At 39.6% G+C, this 18,896-nt stretch overlaps 1 protein-coding gene across 1 annotated transcript; it reads left to right on the top strand.

Moving 5' to 3' along the window:
* The first annotated feature begins 650 nt into the window (after window positions 1–650).
* LOC103513139 lies at window positions 651–16,954 on the top strand. The gene is made up of 4 exons (XM_008477952.3): window positions 651–1,061; window positions 2,263–2,532; window positions 9,999–10,263; window positions 16,568–16,954. Exons 1-4 carry the CDS (start codon window positions 782–784, stop codon window positions 16,788–16,790), a joined length of 1,038 nt encoding a protein of 345 aa, XP_008476174.1. The 5' UTR covers window positions 651–781; the 3' UTR covers window positions 16,791–16,954.
* Window positions 16,955–18,896: the final 1,942 nt, after the last annotated feature.

Here is an 18,896-nt window from a genome sequence, read left to right as displayed (position 1 = left end):
AAAATCAACTTGAACTACATACGTATTTGATTATTGACCGTCGCAGCGCCGAGCGTTGATCAACACAAGTGCTCGGACGTTACGTGTTTAAAAAGCATCTTCAGTAATTCCAAATACCAGGTGATAGTGTTTAAAAGATAAATAAAAACGGCACAAATGTTTACAAACCAGGAATAAGGTAGGCATAGTTCGCTAAAGCTTTTCCAGTGTCAGATAAAATCAATAAGTTCTGTCGCAATGCAACGTAGATCAATGTACCTCCCAATCCTAACTCTGGTAGAAAAGCATCTTCAGTAATTCCAAATACCAGGTGATAGTGTTTAAAAGATAAATAAAAACGGCACAAATGTTTACAAACCAGGAATAAGAAGGTAGGCATAGTGCGCTAAAGTTTTTCCAGTGTCAGATAAAATCAATAAGTTCTGTCGCAATGCAACGTAGATCAATGTACCTCCTAATCCTAACTCTGGTAGGACTCGTCTCGGCCGGAGCCCTAGAAACATTTACCAAAGTGTCCGAACCAAATAGTGAACTAGAAAGCAAATGGACGACCGGTGAACAGCAGGAAATGCTCGGCACATTCATCCATGTCGACAAAACCCGAAGTGAACGCGGGAACAGCGAGCACGTTGGGGAAGTCAGCGATGTACCAGACACCGTTGGAGACAACGCTCGACATGGTGAAGTCTCAAACGGTGAAGAGGCTTCTTCCGCGCAGGACAGCTCTAGGGGTAGTTTCAGTGCACTAAATGAGAACGTCGAATTTCGGCCTTCTCTGAGAATGGATGTTGTACCTCTGCAGCCAGCGCAACCTTCCGAGCCATCCGCGCCACTGGAATCATCGGGTCCTGTGCCCCCTCGTTCGGCCCGGGACTACCCTGCCTCCTCAGACAACTATGGTTGGACCTATCCGTCATCCGTCGGGGCTACTGCTGCCGGTAGTGCCTCGTATTATCCGAGTGCGGAGTATGGAAAGCCGAGTGGTGGGGATAGCAAGTATTATAGCTGGGCCGCCCCCGGCGATGACAAATATAAGCGACCGAGCTATTTCACTTACCAAGGTGAGTTTTATTATGGAACTATTGAAGCTCCGCCATTTTGAATCAGGATGGAAATCCAAAGAATTAAAAATGGCAGCACATTGATAATGCAGTACACATACTACATATGTAGGTATAGATACCATACAAATTAGATACATATTATGTACTTCATTTCTTCAACACACTGCTGTACTTCTTCCTACCGTCCTTTATGAAAGGTAAGTTTTGGGGATATTCAGTCAAAAAGCCCACTCTGAGGCTTCGATTTATGGCCAAACAGCTCTAAAAGTTGGGTTAAACTTATAGAGGAGACCGCCTACCGCTGGACTAAAGAATAGAAAAGAATATCAATCTTGTTTATCCTGGTGGGATAGGACTGAAAAGGGACTTTTCGGACTGGAGAAAAGGACCGAAAAGGGACCAAAGGGATTTTTCAGTCCTATGCGATCAGTATAAATAAGCACTATTATTCCATCTATCAAATATAAGATTTACAAGGAGAGGGGGTTACCACCAAAAGATTGGAGTATTTTGAAAAGTGTACCGCGGTGGCAACAGCTTTGAGAAGCGCTGAGCAAAGTAATAACTGGAAAATATGTTTTTTTTTTTTTTCAAGAGGTTTGACAGAGGGAACTGTAACTGCTAGGGTCTTATCATCCCGAAATGGAAGAGAGAAGGAAGACAGGATAGGAGTAAGCCAGCCGTTCCCAGAACGAACATTATCCCATCAGGATAAAATCCGCCCGGGCGGGAATCGAACCCGCAGCCTAGCGCTTAGAAGGCAGACGCGCTAAAAAAAAATCGGACTTGGACGATGTTATTTTGGAAGCGACAATATGTATATTTTGATGTTACCTTGCCTAGATCTATCTCATCATATCTATGTCCTAAATAAATACACAAAAGTACCTATTTTATTACTGAATTCCTTCTTTAAATAAACAAATCAGTGTGTAAACAAAATTATATCTATTAATTTTGTACCTCTTCTTCTTCGCCTTTTCCGGTGTAGTCGGCGTTTTTCGTCAGCCTCTCAATCAGCCCTAACTAGGGTGATTCCTTTGGGCTGACATTTGGTTTTGGCTACAAATTTTACGAGTGGATGCCCTTCGCTCTCATGTACCTGTTCCCTGTTTCTTTCCCCTTTCCCTGTTCATTTTGCATCTATTCCCTGTTAATTTTGTAATCTAAACATCTGTATTTGTTACCTCACCCTCAGGCGGAGCTCCTGTCGAGTGCATCCCTATCCCGATGGCAGGCATCATCACCGAAATGACCAAAGGTGGTGGCGGTACCATGGACGTCAAGAACTCTCTCATCCGGAACGTCTTGTCCGCTTTGGTGGCATTGTTTGTAATCAAGATCCCCATCATGATAGCACTCAAAGCGTTGGTGTTCAAGCTGTTCATATTGCCCGCTTCACTCCTCATGATCGGACTGCCGGTGCTTATGCCACTGCTGTACTTCTTCCTACCGTCCTTTATGAAAGGTAAGTTTTGGGGATATTCAGTCAAAAAGCCCACTCTGAGGCTTCGATTTATAGCCAAACAGCTCTAAAAGTTGGGTTAAACTTAAAGAGGAGACCGCCTACCGCTGGACTAGAGAATAGAAAAGAATATCTATCTTGTTTATCCTGGTGGGATAGGACTGAAAAGAGACTTTTCGGACTGGAGAAAAGGACCGAAAAGGGACCAAAGGGATTTTTCAGTCCTATGCGAGCAGTATAAATAAGCACTATTATTCCATCTGTCGAATACAAGATTTACGAGGAGAGGGGGTTGCCACCAAAAGATTGGAGTATTTTGAAAAGTGTACCGCGGTGGCAACAGCTTTGAGAAGCGCTGAGCAAATTAATAACTGGAAAATATGTTTTTTTTTCAAGAGGTTTGACAGAGGGAACTGTAACTGCTAGGGTCTTATCATACCAAAATGGAAGAGAAAAGAAGACAGGATAGGAGTAGGTAAGCCAGCCGTTCCCAGAACGAACATTATCCCATCAGGATAAAATCCGCCCCGGGCGGGAATCGAACCCGTAGCCTAGCGCTTAGAAGGCAGACGCGCTACCAACCAAGCAAACTAGGCTGGCCTGGAAAATATGATTGATTTGAATTCAAATGGATCATCTGCAGAGTCGTACAGATACGGAGTGATCCTTACAAATTAATCAAAATCAATCGAATACGCTTCTTCTCATGAATCAACGAAAGGTGATTAATGAGTCAAATATCTCGAGTATTAATAGAGCGTGCTGCATAAGTGAGATTTAGAATCAGGGGCGAGTTGAGAATTTCAGAAGGGCAGGATAGAAGCTAGTACACAGTGGTGTTAGACAAAAAATGCCGAAAAACCATGAAACTCAGTTTCGTGTTAATATAGGCCGGTTGGCGCTTCGAACTCTTGACGTTCCCGGCACGATTGACGGAAAAAGAAGAAAATGTCACAAAAAAGTCCAAGAACTGGCGAAATTCCCAATACATACAAATATACATTACATCAATATTTGAATACATCGACATCAATGAACAACCGGAAGTTCAGCTGCTAAGCAACGTAGAGCTTGGACTTTATTTGGACGGGTGACATTCATAGTTTCATAGATCGCCATCTGCTGCTGCCTGATCAGGGTTTACTCCTGATCCTGAGGCTAAAAAAAGAGTGGAGCGGAGAGCATAGCGCATCGAGGGGTACAATAGTCCAACATACTGGACTCCACACACAAGAATTTCGTTAGAAAAGAACCCCATTTCAATGTAATGTATTAGCGCATAGAGCATCGAACAAAGTCGAAGCAAGCGATGACTCCAAACCGCATAGAACGTGGAGCTTTTTACTCTATGCTCTTTGTTCTCCACTAAACTCTGTTTTGAGCCGAATGCAGCAAATGGGATGAAATCCGCCCCTGGCGGGGTTTGAACCCGCGGCCTACCGCTTACAAGGCAGATGCGCTATCAACTAAGCTAACTAGGCTGATGGCGGATGATCCTTAAGTTCACATAACACCAAGCCTGAGTTTATTGGAAATATTGAAGAAAATGACCCCGATAATCATGACTTTGATGAAATCTGGATTATTTATGAAAACTTCATTCGATCGGCAAAGATTAGTAGGTTATCTCGCCTGTTGGTCATTTTTTAGGCGGTACTTTCTATTGGTCTTAGAAAATAGATATTTTTGAAAATGAGAATGAGTCATTAGAAAAAATAGGTCTCTTGAATTCTAGATTTTTTATAATAAAATGATAGCAAAAGTGTGCGGAAGGGCAATGATGCGAAAAACACTTAATGAGACAGCTTAGTTCCCTTGGAAGGTAAACGTTAGGTCGAGGGTTTGATTCGCCCCGGGACGAACTTTTCGGATAAGTTTCGTTCTAGGACCGGCTGGCTTTCTCTTTTTCTGTCCTCTTTCTCTCTTCGATTTTGGGAGGATAAGACCTTTCAAATCTCTTAAAAAAATCTCCTCTATTAGTTAGAAAACAAAATTTCCTACTATTTTCAATATCATTTGACATATTTACTCAGTCCGGAGATAGAAGCGGTAAAATCTCAGCAAGATCTAACGAAAAGAAAAAAAAAAATCTGGTGTGAAGATCACACCACTTTCCTCATCCTATTGAATGATGCTTATTTTGGGTGTTCTTGTTCTTATAGCCAAACTTTTACAATATCTCTAACCGTTTAGTCGGTATAGCTGAAAACCGCCAAAAAACGGTCAATACCACAATCACCCTCAGGCGGAGCTCCTGTCGAGTGCATCCCTATCCCGATGGCAGGCATCATCACCGAAATGACCAAACAATGGAATGAAATTAAAAAAAAAAAAAAAAAAAAAAAAAGGAAATGGAATGAACGATAAACGACACAAAGAAGAGATTGTGATGAAAGTTGTTAAACAAAATTAAGAACACATGAGTAATGAGGAAAGAAGAGTGGAGAGGATTAATAGGCAATTTATTTAGAAGAAAGCCATCAACGAGAATTATTCTTACCGTTTTTATTATTATTGGAATACGGTAAGAATAATGTTAATACATAGGATGTCTAATATAAACCTAACAAATAATCAACGAGAATACTACCTACTAAAGTCCCCGTCAAGGATATTATAAAGAGTAAATATTGAACAATATGAAATAAGTGTGTGAAGTAAACAATATTGAAGACCATCATGGTGTAAATGAAGAATCTTTGAGAATACCACACATTCCCACAGTGCCCAACTATGTAATTTTAATCTTGAAACGTTGTGTAAAGGTTACCCGGTAGCGAATCAACTGAGTTCGTCAAAGTATTCGACCCGGACCGAAAATCGAACCGGTACCTTCTGGACGAGAAGCCAACGTATCAACTATTGGAAAGGTTATCTTTCAGTCTTTGTGGAACTTTGCAGTCGTTTTCTAAGGTGTCTTGGATTTTGATTTGAACCTTGTAGAAAGCCCGTTGGATTCAAGACAGATAGACAAGATGCAAGAGAATGAAGATTAGAGTGAATTTAAATGTTAAAATCATAAACAAGTATTTTGTTTAAAAAAAAAAAAAAAAAAAAAAAAAAAAAAAAAAAAAAAGCGAAATGTTATTATCTAAAGTTAGGGATTTTAACTGTGTTAAGCATAAATGCTTTGTCACGAATGGTGTTCCGCGCTAATTATGACTACGCTAAATTCTGTGACTAATTAGGACTCGAACCACCATCCTCCAGATTCACAATTTCACCGTGCTAAGCACTCACCACTGAGGTTGGTTTAGTTGCGAAAGTTACGGTACTAAATTAGTAAAAATGTTGGTAAACTTAAAATGAGCTATGCCTCCGAAATGCAACTTTTTTTAAAGAGCAAAGTAACTTATCTTCATCTGAATTTAATCCATTCTTGTCAAGAGATAATTTGTTGATGAGTTCAATGGTTCAATCCCGATATCCCAGGTAAATAAGGTGGGAGGTGGTAAGTTCGTGTGGATGTTCACACTGAGTAAGTTTAGAGGGCTTTCAAAAGGATCAAGGATTAGTAAACTTGAGTACGGGAAGAGAACCAAACATACCTTGGGTAAAGTAGGCCAGCTAGGACTGAATATATAAATTATTGGGACATTTCCGGTAGGAGTGTTTCAGGTCCCAGTTTTTTGTGTAGTGACGAGTATGTAGCAAGAGTTTGAATGGGACGCAGCGATTTGGTTTTCTTTCAAAAATTAGTTTCACCTGCTGTCAAATTGGTATTTACAAATGTTCACTAAATTTTGTTTGTAATAGTATTCATAAATAATAAAACAATCAGAGCTAATGGGTAACAGAGAAAAGTACTAGCTAAATGAGATGAGGACTCCTATGGGTCTTTAGGGCAAAGATATGGGTCCTTTTTAGTAGAGAACACAATAAGAGTAGCATTTTACTTGAAGAGAACCAAGATGTCATAGAATATAATAGAACACCTTGAGAAACGTTCAAGTATCCTAAGTTTATCTGAAAACAATGCCCGCCAGTGTGCAGTCAACACCGGACGCAGGACCATGACAATTGGTCGTTGATCCATTATAAAGCGTTAGATGATACGTTGAAATAAGAGAATAGAATGTAAATAGATTGAACTGTTGAAATAATAGAATAGAACTGCCGAAATGAGACTGAAAAGTCCCTTTACTGCCACCAAATAGAAAGAAGAATATGTGATGGCGAAGCACGGTACAACAGTTTGTGTTATAATAATTTAACTAAATTTCAAAAAAAAAAAAAAATAAATAAATAAATAAAAAAAAATAGACACACATAGTCACATTTTCTTATTTTAACTGCAAAACCGGCAATTTTGTGACCAATTGAGGTAGTGGTAGCTCTTTGCTTTTCATCATTCACTGTCATCACTTTGCCAAATTTGGGATTCACTAAGCACCTTAGCTCAATCTTTCTTTCTATTATTATTTTAATAAGTGAGTAGAACCAGCATTGAGGACCCATGATTGAACTTGTGGCGGTTCCTAATTGATCTAAACTGTGGATCTTTCTAACTACAAAGTTTGCCTGCTTATTTTTGAGCACTCTTTTTGAATAATTTAGACCATTTTATGGTGCCGCAAAAAGAGTGGAGTCTTGAAAAGTATGCCGAGCAACAACTTTGACAAGTACTGCTCTATCCTGTTAGAAATGTTCATTAGACAACAAAAGATATCAAATCATCAGAATAAAACAAAGAAGCAATTTAGTACAGTCATTTAAATACAATAGAATCATATAAAATCCCATTTACTTTACGGATTAGTCTAAACCTTACTGTAAAGTCAAATTTTAGTCCGTTTACCTAGGTATTTAAGGTACCTGTTTGAACTTTTCATATTTCTATTTGATTTAATGTCACTGTTGTTATGGAGGTTCACAAAGTTAGCAAGACTTCCATAAAGTAAGCACAAATTGCTAGAAATCAAGAACGGCACAAATTGCTAAAAATCAAGAACAAAATTGCTAGAAATTGACGACATTCACACGACAGTTAAACAATGTGCAAATCAACTTACTTAGGTACTTACTTACTTGCAAATCAACTGACCGACAGAATCACACAAATTATGACGGAAATGAATGAAACAGAAGAGGAAAAAGAACTAAAAAAAAATATTTCAAGAAATGCAAGAAGTATTTGAAGACCTCAATCAAAATTCCGCTACTCGGTTTGTGCAATTTCGGAAATTCTCATCGTCTGGTAAACGCCATTAGGTTTGACCGAATTGCAAGTGCAAATGATCCATATTGTCCTGCGAACTGCAAGCCTACCATTAGGTTTGACCGAATTGCAAGTGCAAATGATCCATATTGTCCTGCGAACTGCAAGCCTAATGAGAAGACCATTACCATTTGCCGGTACTAGCACATGATGTTAAATTGATGAAGAAGAAAAAGAAGAAGAGAAATGCAAGCCTAATGAGAAGACCATTACCATTTGCCGCTACTAGCACATGATGTTAAATTGATGAAGAAGAAAAAGAAGAAGAAGAAGAAGAGAAAAACGAAGAAGAAGAACCCGAGGAGGAGGAAGACAAAAGACGAAGGAAAAAGAAAATAAAGACGAAGAAGAATAGAGGAGGAGGAAAACGAGAATCACAGGAAGAAGAAGAGGAGAGAAAAAAAAGGAAAAGAAGAAGGAGGAGGAGAAGAAGAGGGGGAAGGTTTGGCAGAGGGAACTTAAACTGCTAGGGTGTTATCGTCCCGAAATCGAAGATTCGAAGAGAGAAGGAAGACAGGATAGGAGAAAGCCAGAAGTTCCGAAAACGACCCTTATCCCTTCAGGATAAAATCCGCCCCGGTGCGGGAATCGAACCAGCGGCCTAGCGCTTACAAGGCAGACGCGCTACCAAGCTAACTAGGCTGGCGAGTGGATTAAGATTAGATGCATGGGTACGATGATGGTAATGTAATAATAACAGTGACGGTCACTGATGATCACACCGCACCAATTACGCTATCAGATATGGGAACAAACATCCAAGTTCACAAGACAAATATCAAAATGGATGATGATTGCTGAGGACTTGAACACAATCCACACCCTGGCTCAATTTTGATGATCCTTAAGTTCACATAACACCAAGCCTGAGTTTATTGGAAATATTGAAGAAAATGACCCCGATAATCATGACTTTGATGAAATGTGGATTATTTATGAAAACTTGATTCGATCGTCAAAGATTAGTAGGTTATCTCGCCTGTTGGTCATTTTTTAGGCGGTACTTTCTATTGGTCTTAGAAAATAGATATTTTTGAAAATGAGAATGAGTCATTAGAAAAAATAGGTCTCTTGAATTCTAGATTTTTTATAATAAAATGATAGCAAAAGTGTGCGGAAGGGCAATGATGCGAAAAACACTTAATGAGACAGCTTAGTTCCCTTGGAAGGTAAACGTTAGGTCGAGGGTTTGATTCGCCCCGGGACGAACTTTTCGGATAAGTTTCGTTCTAGGACCGGCTGGCTTTCTCTTTTTCTGTCCTCTTTCTCTCTTCGATTTTGGGAGGATAAGACCTTTCAAATCTCTTAAAAAAATCTCCTCTATTAGTTAGAAAACAAAATTTCCTACTATTTTCAATATCATTTGACATATTTACTCAGTCCGGAGATAGAAGCGGTAAAATCTCAGCAAGATCTAACGAAAAGAAAAAAAAAAATCTGGTGTGAAGATCACACCACTTTCCTCATCCTATTGAATGATGCTTATTTTGGGTGTTCTTGTTCTTATAGTCAAACTTTTACAATATCTCTAACCGTTTAGTCGGTATAGCTGAAAGCCGCCAAAAAAGGTCAAAAACCGCCAAAAAGCGGTCAATATACCGCCAACCGCAGCAACTATCTCAACCAAACGTTTTGAGTTGCATCCTTGTCACATTTGTAAACTAGCTCATACCGTTCCCGATATATTGTTAAATTACACCGAAAACCGCCAAAAAAGCTGTAAAATGCCGCCAAACGTTACACCGATCTTAACCAAAAGTTTCGTGTCGCATCCTAGTCACATTTGACATCTACATACCAAATTTCAAGTCTCTAGCTCTTACCGTTCTCGAGATATTTTGTTTACAGACAGACAGACACACAGACACATACACGGACCAATGGTTGTTTTGGCACTGAAAACTGACCATCGAAATTTTGACCCGATTACATTACTTTGTTTCCTATAGGATAAGGAAAGTAAAAATCGTCTCTTATGGGTTTTAACTTCCACTAATAGCGTCTTACTTGTCACATTTGACATCTACATACCAAATTTCAAGTCTCTAGCTCTTACCGTTCTCGAGATATTTTGTTTACAGACAAACAGACACAGACACATACACGGACCAATGGTTGTTTTGGCACTAAAAACTGACCATCGAAATTTTGACCCGATTACATTACTTTCCTTCCTATAGGATAAGGAAAGTAAAAATCGTCTCTTATGGGTTTTAACTTATACCAATAGCGTCTCCACTTCCCTCCGCAGACAAAGACAAGACGACGACCGCCAAGCCGGCGACCATGGTGATGATGATGTCCAACCCCAACAGCACACGGGCCACTCGGCGCCTCTACGATGACCCAATAGGCGGCCGAACCGCCCGCACTTTGTTCCGCCCGGACGGCTCAGTGACGGATGACTTTGAGGATCTCCTGAGGACGCTGATAGGAGAGCAGAGCTGCGTGGAGAAGATTGCGTGCCAGTTTGGCGTGCGTGACGCGCAGAGTCAGTACCGGAAACCGATCTCATGGTAAGTCAATAAATACGAAATAATTACTATTTAAAGTTAGGAATTTTAACTGTGTTAAGCATAAATGCTTGTCACGAATGTCGTTCCGCGCTAATTATACTACGCTAAATTTTGTGACTAAATTTGGCGTGCGTGACGCGCAGAGTCAGTACCGGAAACCGATCTCATGGTAAGTCAATAAATACGAAATGTTTATTATCTAAAGTTAGGGATTTTAACTGTGTTAAGCATAAATGCTTGTCACGAATGTCGTTCCGCGCTAATTATACTACGCTAAATTCTGTGACTAATCTAGGACTCGAACCACCATCCCAGATTCAAATTTCACCGTGCTAAGCACTGCACCACTGAGGTTGGTTTAGTTGCGAAAGTTACGTACTACATTAGTAAAAATGTTGGTAAACTTAAATGAGCTATGCTCCGAAATGCAACTTTCTTTTAGAGCAAGTAACTTATCTCATCTGAATTTAATTCCATTCTTGTCAAAGAGACAATTGTTGATGAGTTCAATGGTTCAATCCCGATAATCCAGGTAATAAGGTGGTTAGGTGGTAAGTCGTGTGATGTTCACACTAGATAGTTTAGGAGGGCTTTCAAAAGGATCAAGGATTAGTAAACCTTGGGTACGGGAAGAGAACCAAACATACCTTGGGTAAGTAGGCCAGCTAGGACTCAATAAGATATTATTGGGACATTTCGAGTAGGAGTGTTTTCAGGTCCAGTTTTTGTGTTAGTAGACGAGTATTGCAAGACGTTTGAATGGGGACCAGCGATTTGTATTGATAAGGTGGTAGGTGGTAAGTCGTGTGATGTTCACACTAGATAGTTTAGGAGGGCTTTCAAAAGGATCAAGGATTAGTAAACCTTGAGTACGGGAAGAGAACCAAACATACCTTGGGTAAGTAGGCCAGCTAGGACTGAATAAGAAATTATTGGGACATTTCGAGTAGGAGTGTTTTCAGGTCCAGTTTATGTGTTAGTGGACGAGTATTGCAAGACGTTTGAATGGGGACCAGCGATTTGTACCAAACATACCTTGGGTAAGTAGGCCAGCTAGGACTGAATAAGAAATTATTGGGACATTTCGAGTAGGAGTGTTTTCAGGTCCAGTTTTTGTGTTAGTGGACGAGTATTGCAAGACGTTTGAATGGGGACCAGCGATTTGTTTTCTTTCAAAAATTAGTTCACCTGCTGTCAACATTGGTATTGTACAAATGTTCACTAAATTTGTTTGTAATAGGTATTATAAATAATAAAACAATCAGACTAATGGGTAACAGAGAAAAGACTAGCAAATGGAGATGAGGAAACTCCTATGGGTCTTTAGGGCAACAAGATATGGGTCTTTAGTAGAAACACAATAAGAGTAGCATTTTAACTTGAAGAGAACCAAGATGTCATAGAAATATAATAGAACACCTTGAGAAACGAGTTCAAGTATCCCAATTATCTGAAAACAATGCCCGCCAGTGTGCAGTCAACACGGACGCAGACCATGACATTGGTGTTGATCCATTAGTAAAAGCGTTAGATGATACGTTGAAATAAGAGAATAGAATGTAATAGATTAGAACTGTTGAAATAATAGAATAGAACTGCCGAAATGAGACTGAAAAGTCCCTTTACTGCCACCAAATAGAAAGAAGAATAGTGTGATGTGCCCGCCAGTGTGCAGTCAACACGGACGCAGACCATGACATTGGTGTTGATCCATTAGTAAAAGCGTTAGATGATACGTTGAAATAATAGAATAGAATATAATAGATTAGAACTGTTGAAATAATAGAATAGAACTGCCGAAATGAGACTGAAAAGTCCCTTTACTGCCACCAAATATAGAAAGAAGAATAGTGTGGTGGTGAAGCACAGGTACAACAGTTTGTGTATAATTTAACTAAATGTCAAAAAAAAAATTAAAAAAAAAAAAAAAAATGACACACATAGAGTCACACTTTCTTATTTTAACTGCAAAACCGGCAATTTTGTGACCAATTGAGGTAGCTCTTTGCTTTTCATCATTCACTGTCATCACTTTGCCAAATTTGGGATTCACTAAGCACCTTAGCTCAATCTTTCTTTCTATTATTATTTTAATAAGTGAGTAGAACCAGGATTGAGGACCCATGATTGAACTTGTGGCGGTTCCTAATTGATCTAAACTGTGGATCTTTCTAACTACAAAGTTTGCCTGCTTATTTTTGAGCACTCTTTTTGAATAATTTAGACCATTTTATGGTGCCGCAAAAAGAGTGGAGTCTTGAAAAGTATGCCGAGCAACAACTTTGACAAGTACTGCTCTATCCTGTTAGAAATGTTCATTAGACAACAAAAGATATCAAATCATCAGAATAAAACAAAGAAGCAATTTAGTACAGTCATTTAAATACAATAGAATCATATAAAATCCCATTTACTTTACGGATTAGTCTAAACCTTACTGTAAAGTCAAATTTTAGTCGGTTTACCTAGGTATTTAAGGTACCTGTTTGAACTTTTCATATCTCTATTTGATTTAATGTCACTGTTGTTATGGAGGTTCACAAAGTTAGCAAGACTTCCATAAAGTAGACTCAGCTTAAGATAAGAACCATGATAAGTTCGACAACATTAAAGGTGGCGTTCCGATCCTAGCTGCCTGGTCGCGCCATAGAGGCAGCATTCCAATCATCGCGACCGAGTCGAACGACTTCCATTACAAAATTCCAGTCGAACAAATTATTACAAAAATAGTATTTTAAATCACATGAAAACCTTACGACCAGGCGACCACACTGCTCTCAGAGCGACTGGGCAGCGCGACCCAAATAGAACAGCCGTGTCGCGCGATCAGGCAGCTTGGTTCGGAAAGTACTTCATAAGAATACATAGGGCCGGGTCGAACGACTTCCATTACAAACTTCCAGTCGAACAAATTATTACAAAAATAGTATTTTAAATCACATGAAAACCTCACGACCAGGCGACCACACTGCTCTCAGAGCGACTGGGCAGCGCGACCCAAATAGAGCAGCCGTGTCGCGCGACCAGGCAGCTTGGTTCGGAAAGTACTTCATAAGAATACATAGGAAGCAGTAGGCAGCGGTCGCACAGCTTGGTCGCGCGACCCGGCAGCTAGGATCGGAACGCCACCTTAAAATACATTTTTGCTGTTACCAATGGCAACAAACACAACAATATTTCTTTCATATTAAATAGTAATAATAATATAGGTAGCAGTAATAATATTGGTTAATGTCAAAAAATCATAATTAGGTTAAGAGACCAATGTCATAATATCATCCGGAAGTGAAGAATTTTCCTGGTGCCTCCTCGAATTTATGAATGGGGAACAATTTCGATTGAAAGAACAGATCAGAAGACAAGAATCTCGAAATAGCGTAAACACAATGGAATGAACAAAAAAAAGGAAATGGAAATGGAATGAACGATAAACGACACAAAGAAGAGAGTGTGATGAAAGTCGTTAAACAAAATTAAGGACATATGAGTAACGAGGAAAGAAGAGTGGAGAGGATTAATAGGCAATTTATTTAGAAGAAAGCCATCAACGAGAATATTACCTACTAAAGTCCCCGTCAAGGATATTATAAAGAGTAAATTGAACAATATGAAATAAGTGTGTGAAATAAACAATATTGAAGACCATCATGGTAAATGAAGAATCTTTGAAAATACCACACATTCCCACAGTGCCCAACTATGGAATTTTAATCTTGAAACGTTGTGTAAAGGCTACCCGGTAGCGAATCAACTGAGTTCGTCAAATTATTCGACCCGGACCGAGAATCGAACCGGTACCTTCTGGACGAGAAGCCAACGTATCAACTATTGGAAAGGTATCTTTCAGTCTTTGTGGAACTTTGCAGTCGTTTTCTAAGGTGTCTTGGATTTTGATTTGAACCTTGTAGAAAGCCCGCTGGATTCAAGACAGATAGACAAGATGCAAGACGATGAAGATTGGAGTGAATTTGAATGTTAAAATCATAAACAAAACTCGTATGCAAAAAGCCCACAATGAGGCTTATATAGGTGTAGGGGCAAATAGCCCTTAAAGATGGGTTAAGCTTGTACGAATCTACAAAACTGGTAATATAATTATTATAAGTACCTACAAAACTTGTCTTCTTTTTCTTCACCTTTTTCCGGGTACAGAAGGGGTCAACGTTTTTCGTCAACTTCTCAATCAGCCCTAACTAGGAAATTCTCCAAGGAATTCGACCATTGGAACATTTCGACCAAAAGAAGAAATCTACAACCTAAAAGCTTCATACATAGTTCCACTATAATAACAATTGACACATATGAGTGCTTTCGCAGATTACTTTAATTCTGTCTACGACCTTCGCTCTATTACTCATCCGCAGAGTTAGATCCCCCACAAAAATACCACGAGTGGGGCCAAGGAAAGCCTACAGCACGAGATTTCTCAGATGGTCACCCATTTAGATACTAACCACGCGAAACGTTGCTTAGCTTCAGTGATTCATGAGGCACTGGTGCGCCTTCAACGCGCTATCGTAGCTGGATCGACAAGACACCCGGGGGTAAATAGTAGTTTAGACCTACACCCTAGATAAATTTTAGTTAGTAGCACACTACGGAGCAGGAGATTGGTGGTTCGATACCAAGGAATGAAATTAAACAGTACAGAACATAATACGCTTATCTTTAAAAGAATAGTGCATACCGCTCTGGAATGACTTTTAATCCTCTGTAGGTCTCAAGACTTTAAGCTGTAGGTCTCAAGACTTCAAGCTGTAGGTCTCAAGACTTTATTTGTCTGTAGGTCTCAAGACTTTATTTGTCTGTAGGTCTCAAGACTTTATCTGTCTGTAGGTCTCAAGACTTTAAGCTGTAGGTCTCAAGACTTTAAGCGGTAGGTCTCAAGACATTAAGCTGAGGGTCTCAAGACTTTAAGCTGCAGGTCTCAATGCTTTAAGCTGTAGGTCTCGAGACTTTAAGCTGTAGGTCTCAAGACTTTAAGGTGTAGATCTCAAGAATTTAAGCTGTAGGTCTCAAGACTGCTGTTCTCACGTTCGGTCTATAGCGGAGATCCGAAGCTCGAAATGATAAATGACTCCTAACTTTGCTACTTGTCAGTCAGTCTACTTGTAATAACGCGAGGTGTCAGGCTGAAATCTGTGTTAAATCGTTGAGGATAAGTTCTCATCTTCTTGATTATCAGGTGGTAATGACCGGGAGGAATTGTCAAAGGTCAGAGAGCTCGTTGGAAAATGGGTCATCTAAATCTAACCAAAAATCTAGCTATATTGTTGAGCTATTTATGTAGCTTTTTATTGAGCTTGTGAAAGAATTGTTAGATGAAATAAAATAATAATAAATAAATTACGTATATTTGGTGAAGAATGAAGACACTAATTCGAGATGTGGTCTTTAGGTGGTAATGACCGGGAGGAATTGTCAAAGGTCAGAGAGCTCGTTGGAAAATGGGTCATCTAAATCTAACCAAAAATCTAGCTATATTATTGAGCTTGTGAAAGAATTGTTGGATGAAATAAAATAATAATAAATAAATTATATCATTTTGGTGAAGAGTGAAGACACTAATTCGAGACGTGGTCTTTAAATTATTTTTAATCAAGGCGCAAAGGGTTCGACAAAATCGAATACTTTGAGTTGAAATCCACTTCCCAATTACTAATCAGTAGACCTAGAACCCGTAAAAAGTAGTGGACGTCAAAGAATTTTGGTAGAATGGAAAAAAAAAAAGTTTTTACTTTAACAACACTGTAAACAATTCTGTCCTAAATAGGTACAGAAGAAACCGTTTGAGTAGGCGTCCGCAAATCGGTTCACCAAATCGGTTTTCTAACATGACATTTAATGATCCCAACTCACTGGTTCACACATTTTGGCTAAAACAAAACAATTCAGCAATTGTTAGGGAAAATCGAGTGTTCCGTTATGAGTATTGTTTTGCAGATGTGTGATTCCAAAATATCATGTTCATCCGTTGTATTTCTATCTGTAAATATATTTTTCTCTAGTTAGTGATTTACATGAGCATCTTCAGATTGTTCAGCTCAATATTCTTCTACGTTTTTTTTTTTTTTTAATATATATATAGAAATTCAGGCTGGTCTACTCCCTGTTTAACGTCCCCTAGCCAGACTAAGCTGGTCTACTTCCTGTTTAACGTCCCCCAGCCAGACTACGCTAGTCTACTCCCTGTGTAACGTCCCCCAGCCAGACTACGCTAGTCTACTCCCTGTGTAACGTCCCCCAGCCAGACAGAAATCATAGAAAATCTAACTCTCAATATGTTTGTATTTCTATGTTCCAGGGTCCTCAAGTACGTCCAGACGCTCAAGCCGGTCCTGTCTGACCCCGCCCTCCGCACCAAACTCAAACTATACCGGGAGGCGTACAACTTTGGCGCCGACATTGCCGCCAGCAATACCACGAGCGCCCACGACGCCCAGGTCGTGTGTTCGGACACCCTCTATCCCTGCCAGAAACCGCAGGTCATCGTGAAACAAGCGCGGACCCTGTATAAATTGTTCTGAGGGGGGGCAAGGCGGGAGAGCTGATGTGACCGTCCCTGTATATAAATGGTTCTAGGAGGAGGGGATGGGAATGGACATTGGGGAGGAAAAAAGAGAGAGTTAAAGTGGACAATGATTGACCTAGGAGAGAGAGACAGAGAGAGAGGACGGATGTTCCCATATAAATTGTTCTAAGTCCCAAATGTCCAAAAACATACCATGTCCTAATTGACATCAATTGGTAATGACCTAATGACAGACATACACAAGTATGTAATTGGCAATTACATACGATACCACATGAGGAATTACCTAAGCACACGCCACAGACATATTCCAGACACACATGGTCTAATTTGAACAGCAATTGAACATCTACAAAATATCTATTGATCATGTCAAGCACATCAATCGAACATCTACTGAACACCTAGATCTTCCGACACATGCTGTGGCGAAGGGTGTCATTACCATAGTATGAGGAATTACCTAAGCACACGCCACAGACATATTCCAGACACACATGGTCTAATTTGAACAGCAATTGAACATCTACAAAACATCTATTGATCATGTCAAGCACATCAATCGAACATCTTGATCACATCAATCGAACATCTACTGAACACCTTGATATTCCGACACATGCTGTGGCGAAGGGTGTCATTACCATAGCTCAAACCTAACCTACTGCACGATATACTCGGAAGGGGTTATACAGGGTGCGCCAGAAAAACACTGACAACGGCTCAGGGTAGGTAGATCTCATCATTTCCAACAAGGTTCTCTGGGTCCAACATACATATAAAATAAATGTACTTAACTGTGGGGGTTTTCACTAACCTCCTTTTTAGCTCCCAACAGCCACTTCTTGGCTCTTCTGTAGAAGACGACAATACCACGCTATGTACTATGTAGCAGCGTCTGTACTATAGTAACTATGCTAAAACCCTTTCACAGAATGAACTTTTGTTTCCATTCTACCATCCTTTAATCCTTTAATTAATCAAGGCGCAAAGGGTTCGACAAAATCGAATACTTTGAGTTGAAATCCACTTCCCAATTACTAATCAGTAGACCTAGAACCCGTGAAAAGTAGTGGACGTCAAAGAATTTTGGTAGAATGGAAAAAAAAAAGTTTTTACTTTAACAACACTAAACAATTCTGTCTGAGTAGTATGCTGTGTCGTTCTGTCAATCCAAACTTTGGGTAGCTCATCAATAAAGTTTTGTTTCTCTCTTCGGACGTGTTTCAAATTTATCGATGGCCATCGACCATAGACCAGACTGTAGATACATTGTAGTCACTGTTTGATGGTAACGAAAATCCTGAATGCACCGCTCATTAACACTAGTCCCAAATGTCCAAAAACATACCATGTCCTAATTGACATCAATTGGTAATGACCTAATGACAGACATACACAAGTATGTAATTGGCAATTACATACGATACCACATGAGGAATTACCTAAGCACACGCCACAGACATATTCCAGACACACATGGTCTAATTTGAACAGCAATTGAACATCTACAAAATATCTATTGATCATGTCAAGCACATCAATCGAACATCTACTGAACACCTAGATCTTCCGACACATGCTGTGGCGAAGGGTGTCATTACCATAGTTCAAACCTAACCTACTGCACGATATACTCGGAAGGGGTTATACAGGGTGCGCCAGAAAAACACTGACAACGGCTCAGGGTAGGTACATCTCATCATTTCCAACAAGGTTCTCTGGGTCATTTTTCTACAAACCTTCGGCTTTGTTTCCGAGAAAAGTAAAAAAAAAAAAAACAAAACAAAAAAACACACTTTTTACCGAAGTTAGGAAAATGACTCAAAGAACCTTGTTGGAAATGATGAGATCTACCTTCCCTGAGCCGTTGTCAGTGTTTTCCTGGCGTACCCTGTAGACCAGGCTTGTCCAACCCGCGGCCCGCGGGCCGCATGCGGCCCGCGAGCTCATTTTTGCGGCCCGCGAAGGCCCGCCCAAAAAAATTGTACGAAAATAGGAAATAACAGTAAATATACTAAATAAAATAATTAATGCATGAAAATTTTCAAATTTATAAAAATTATCCCAGTTTACCTTACAAATTTCATAGTTAGTTTCT

The sequence above is a fragment of the Diaphorina citri genome, unplaced genomic scaffold (genome assembly GCF_000475195.1).
Source record: "Diaphorina citri unplaced genomic scaffold, Diaci psyllid genome assembly version 1.1 scaffold930, whole genome shotgun sequence".
NCBI classification, from domain to species: Eukaryota; Metazoa; Arthropoda; class Insecta; order Hemiptera; family Psyllidae; genus Diaphorina; species Diaphorina citri.
This window is presented reverse-complemented; position numbering and strand designations above follow the sequence as displayed.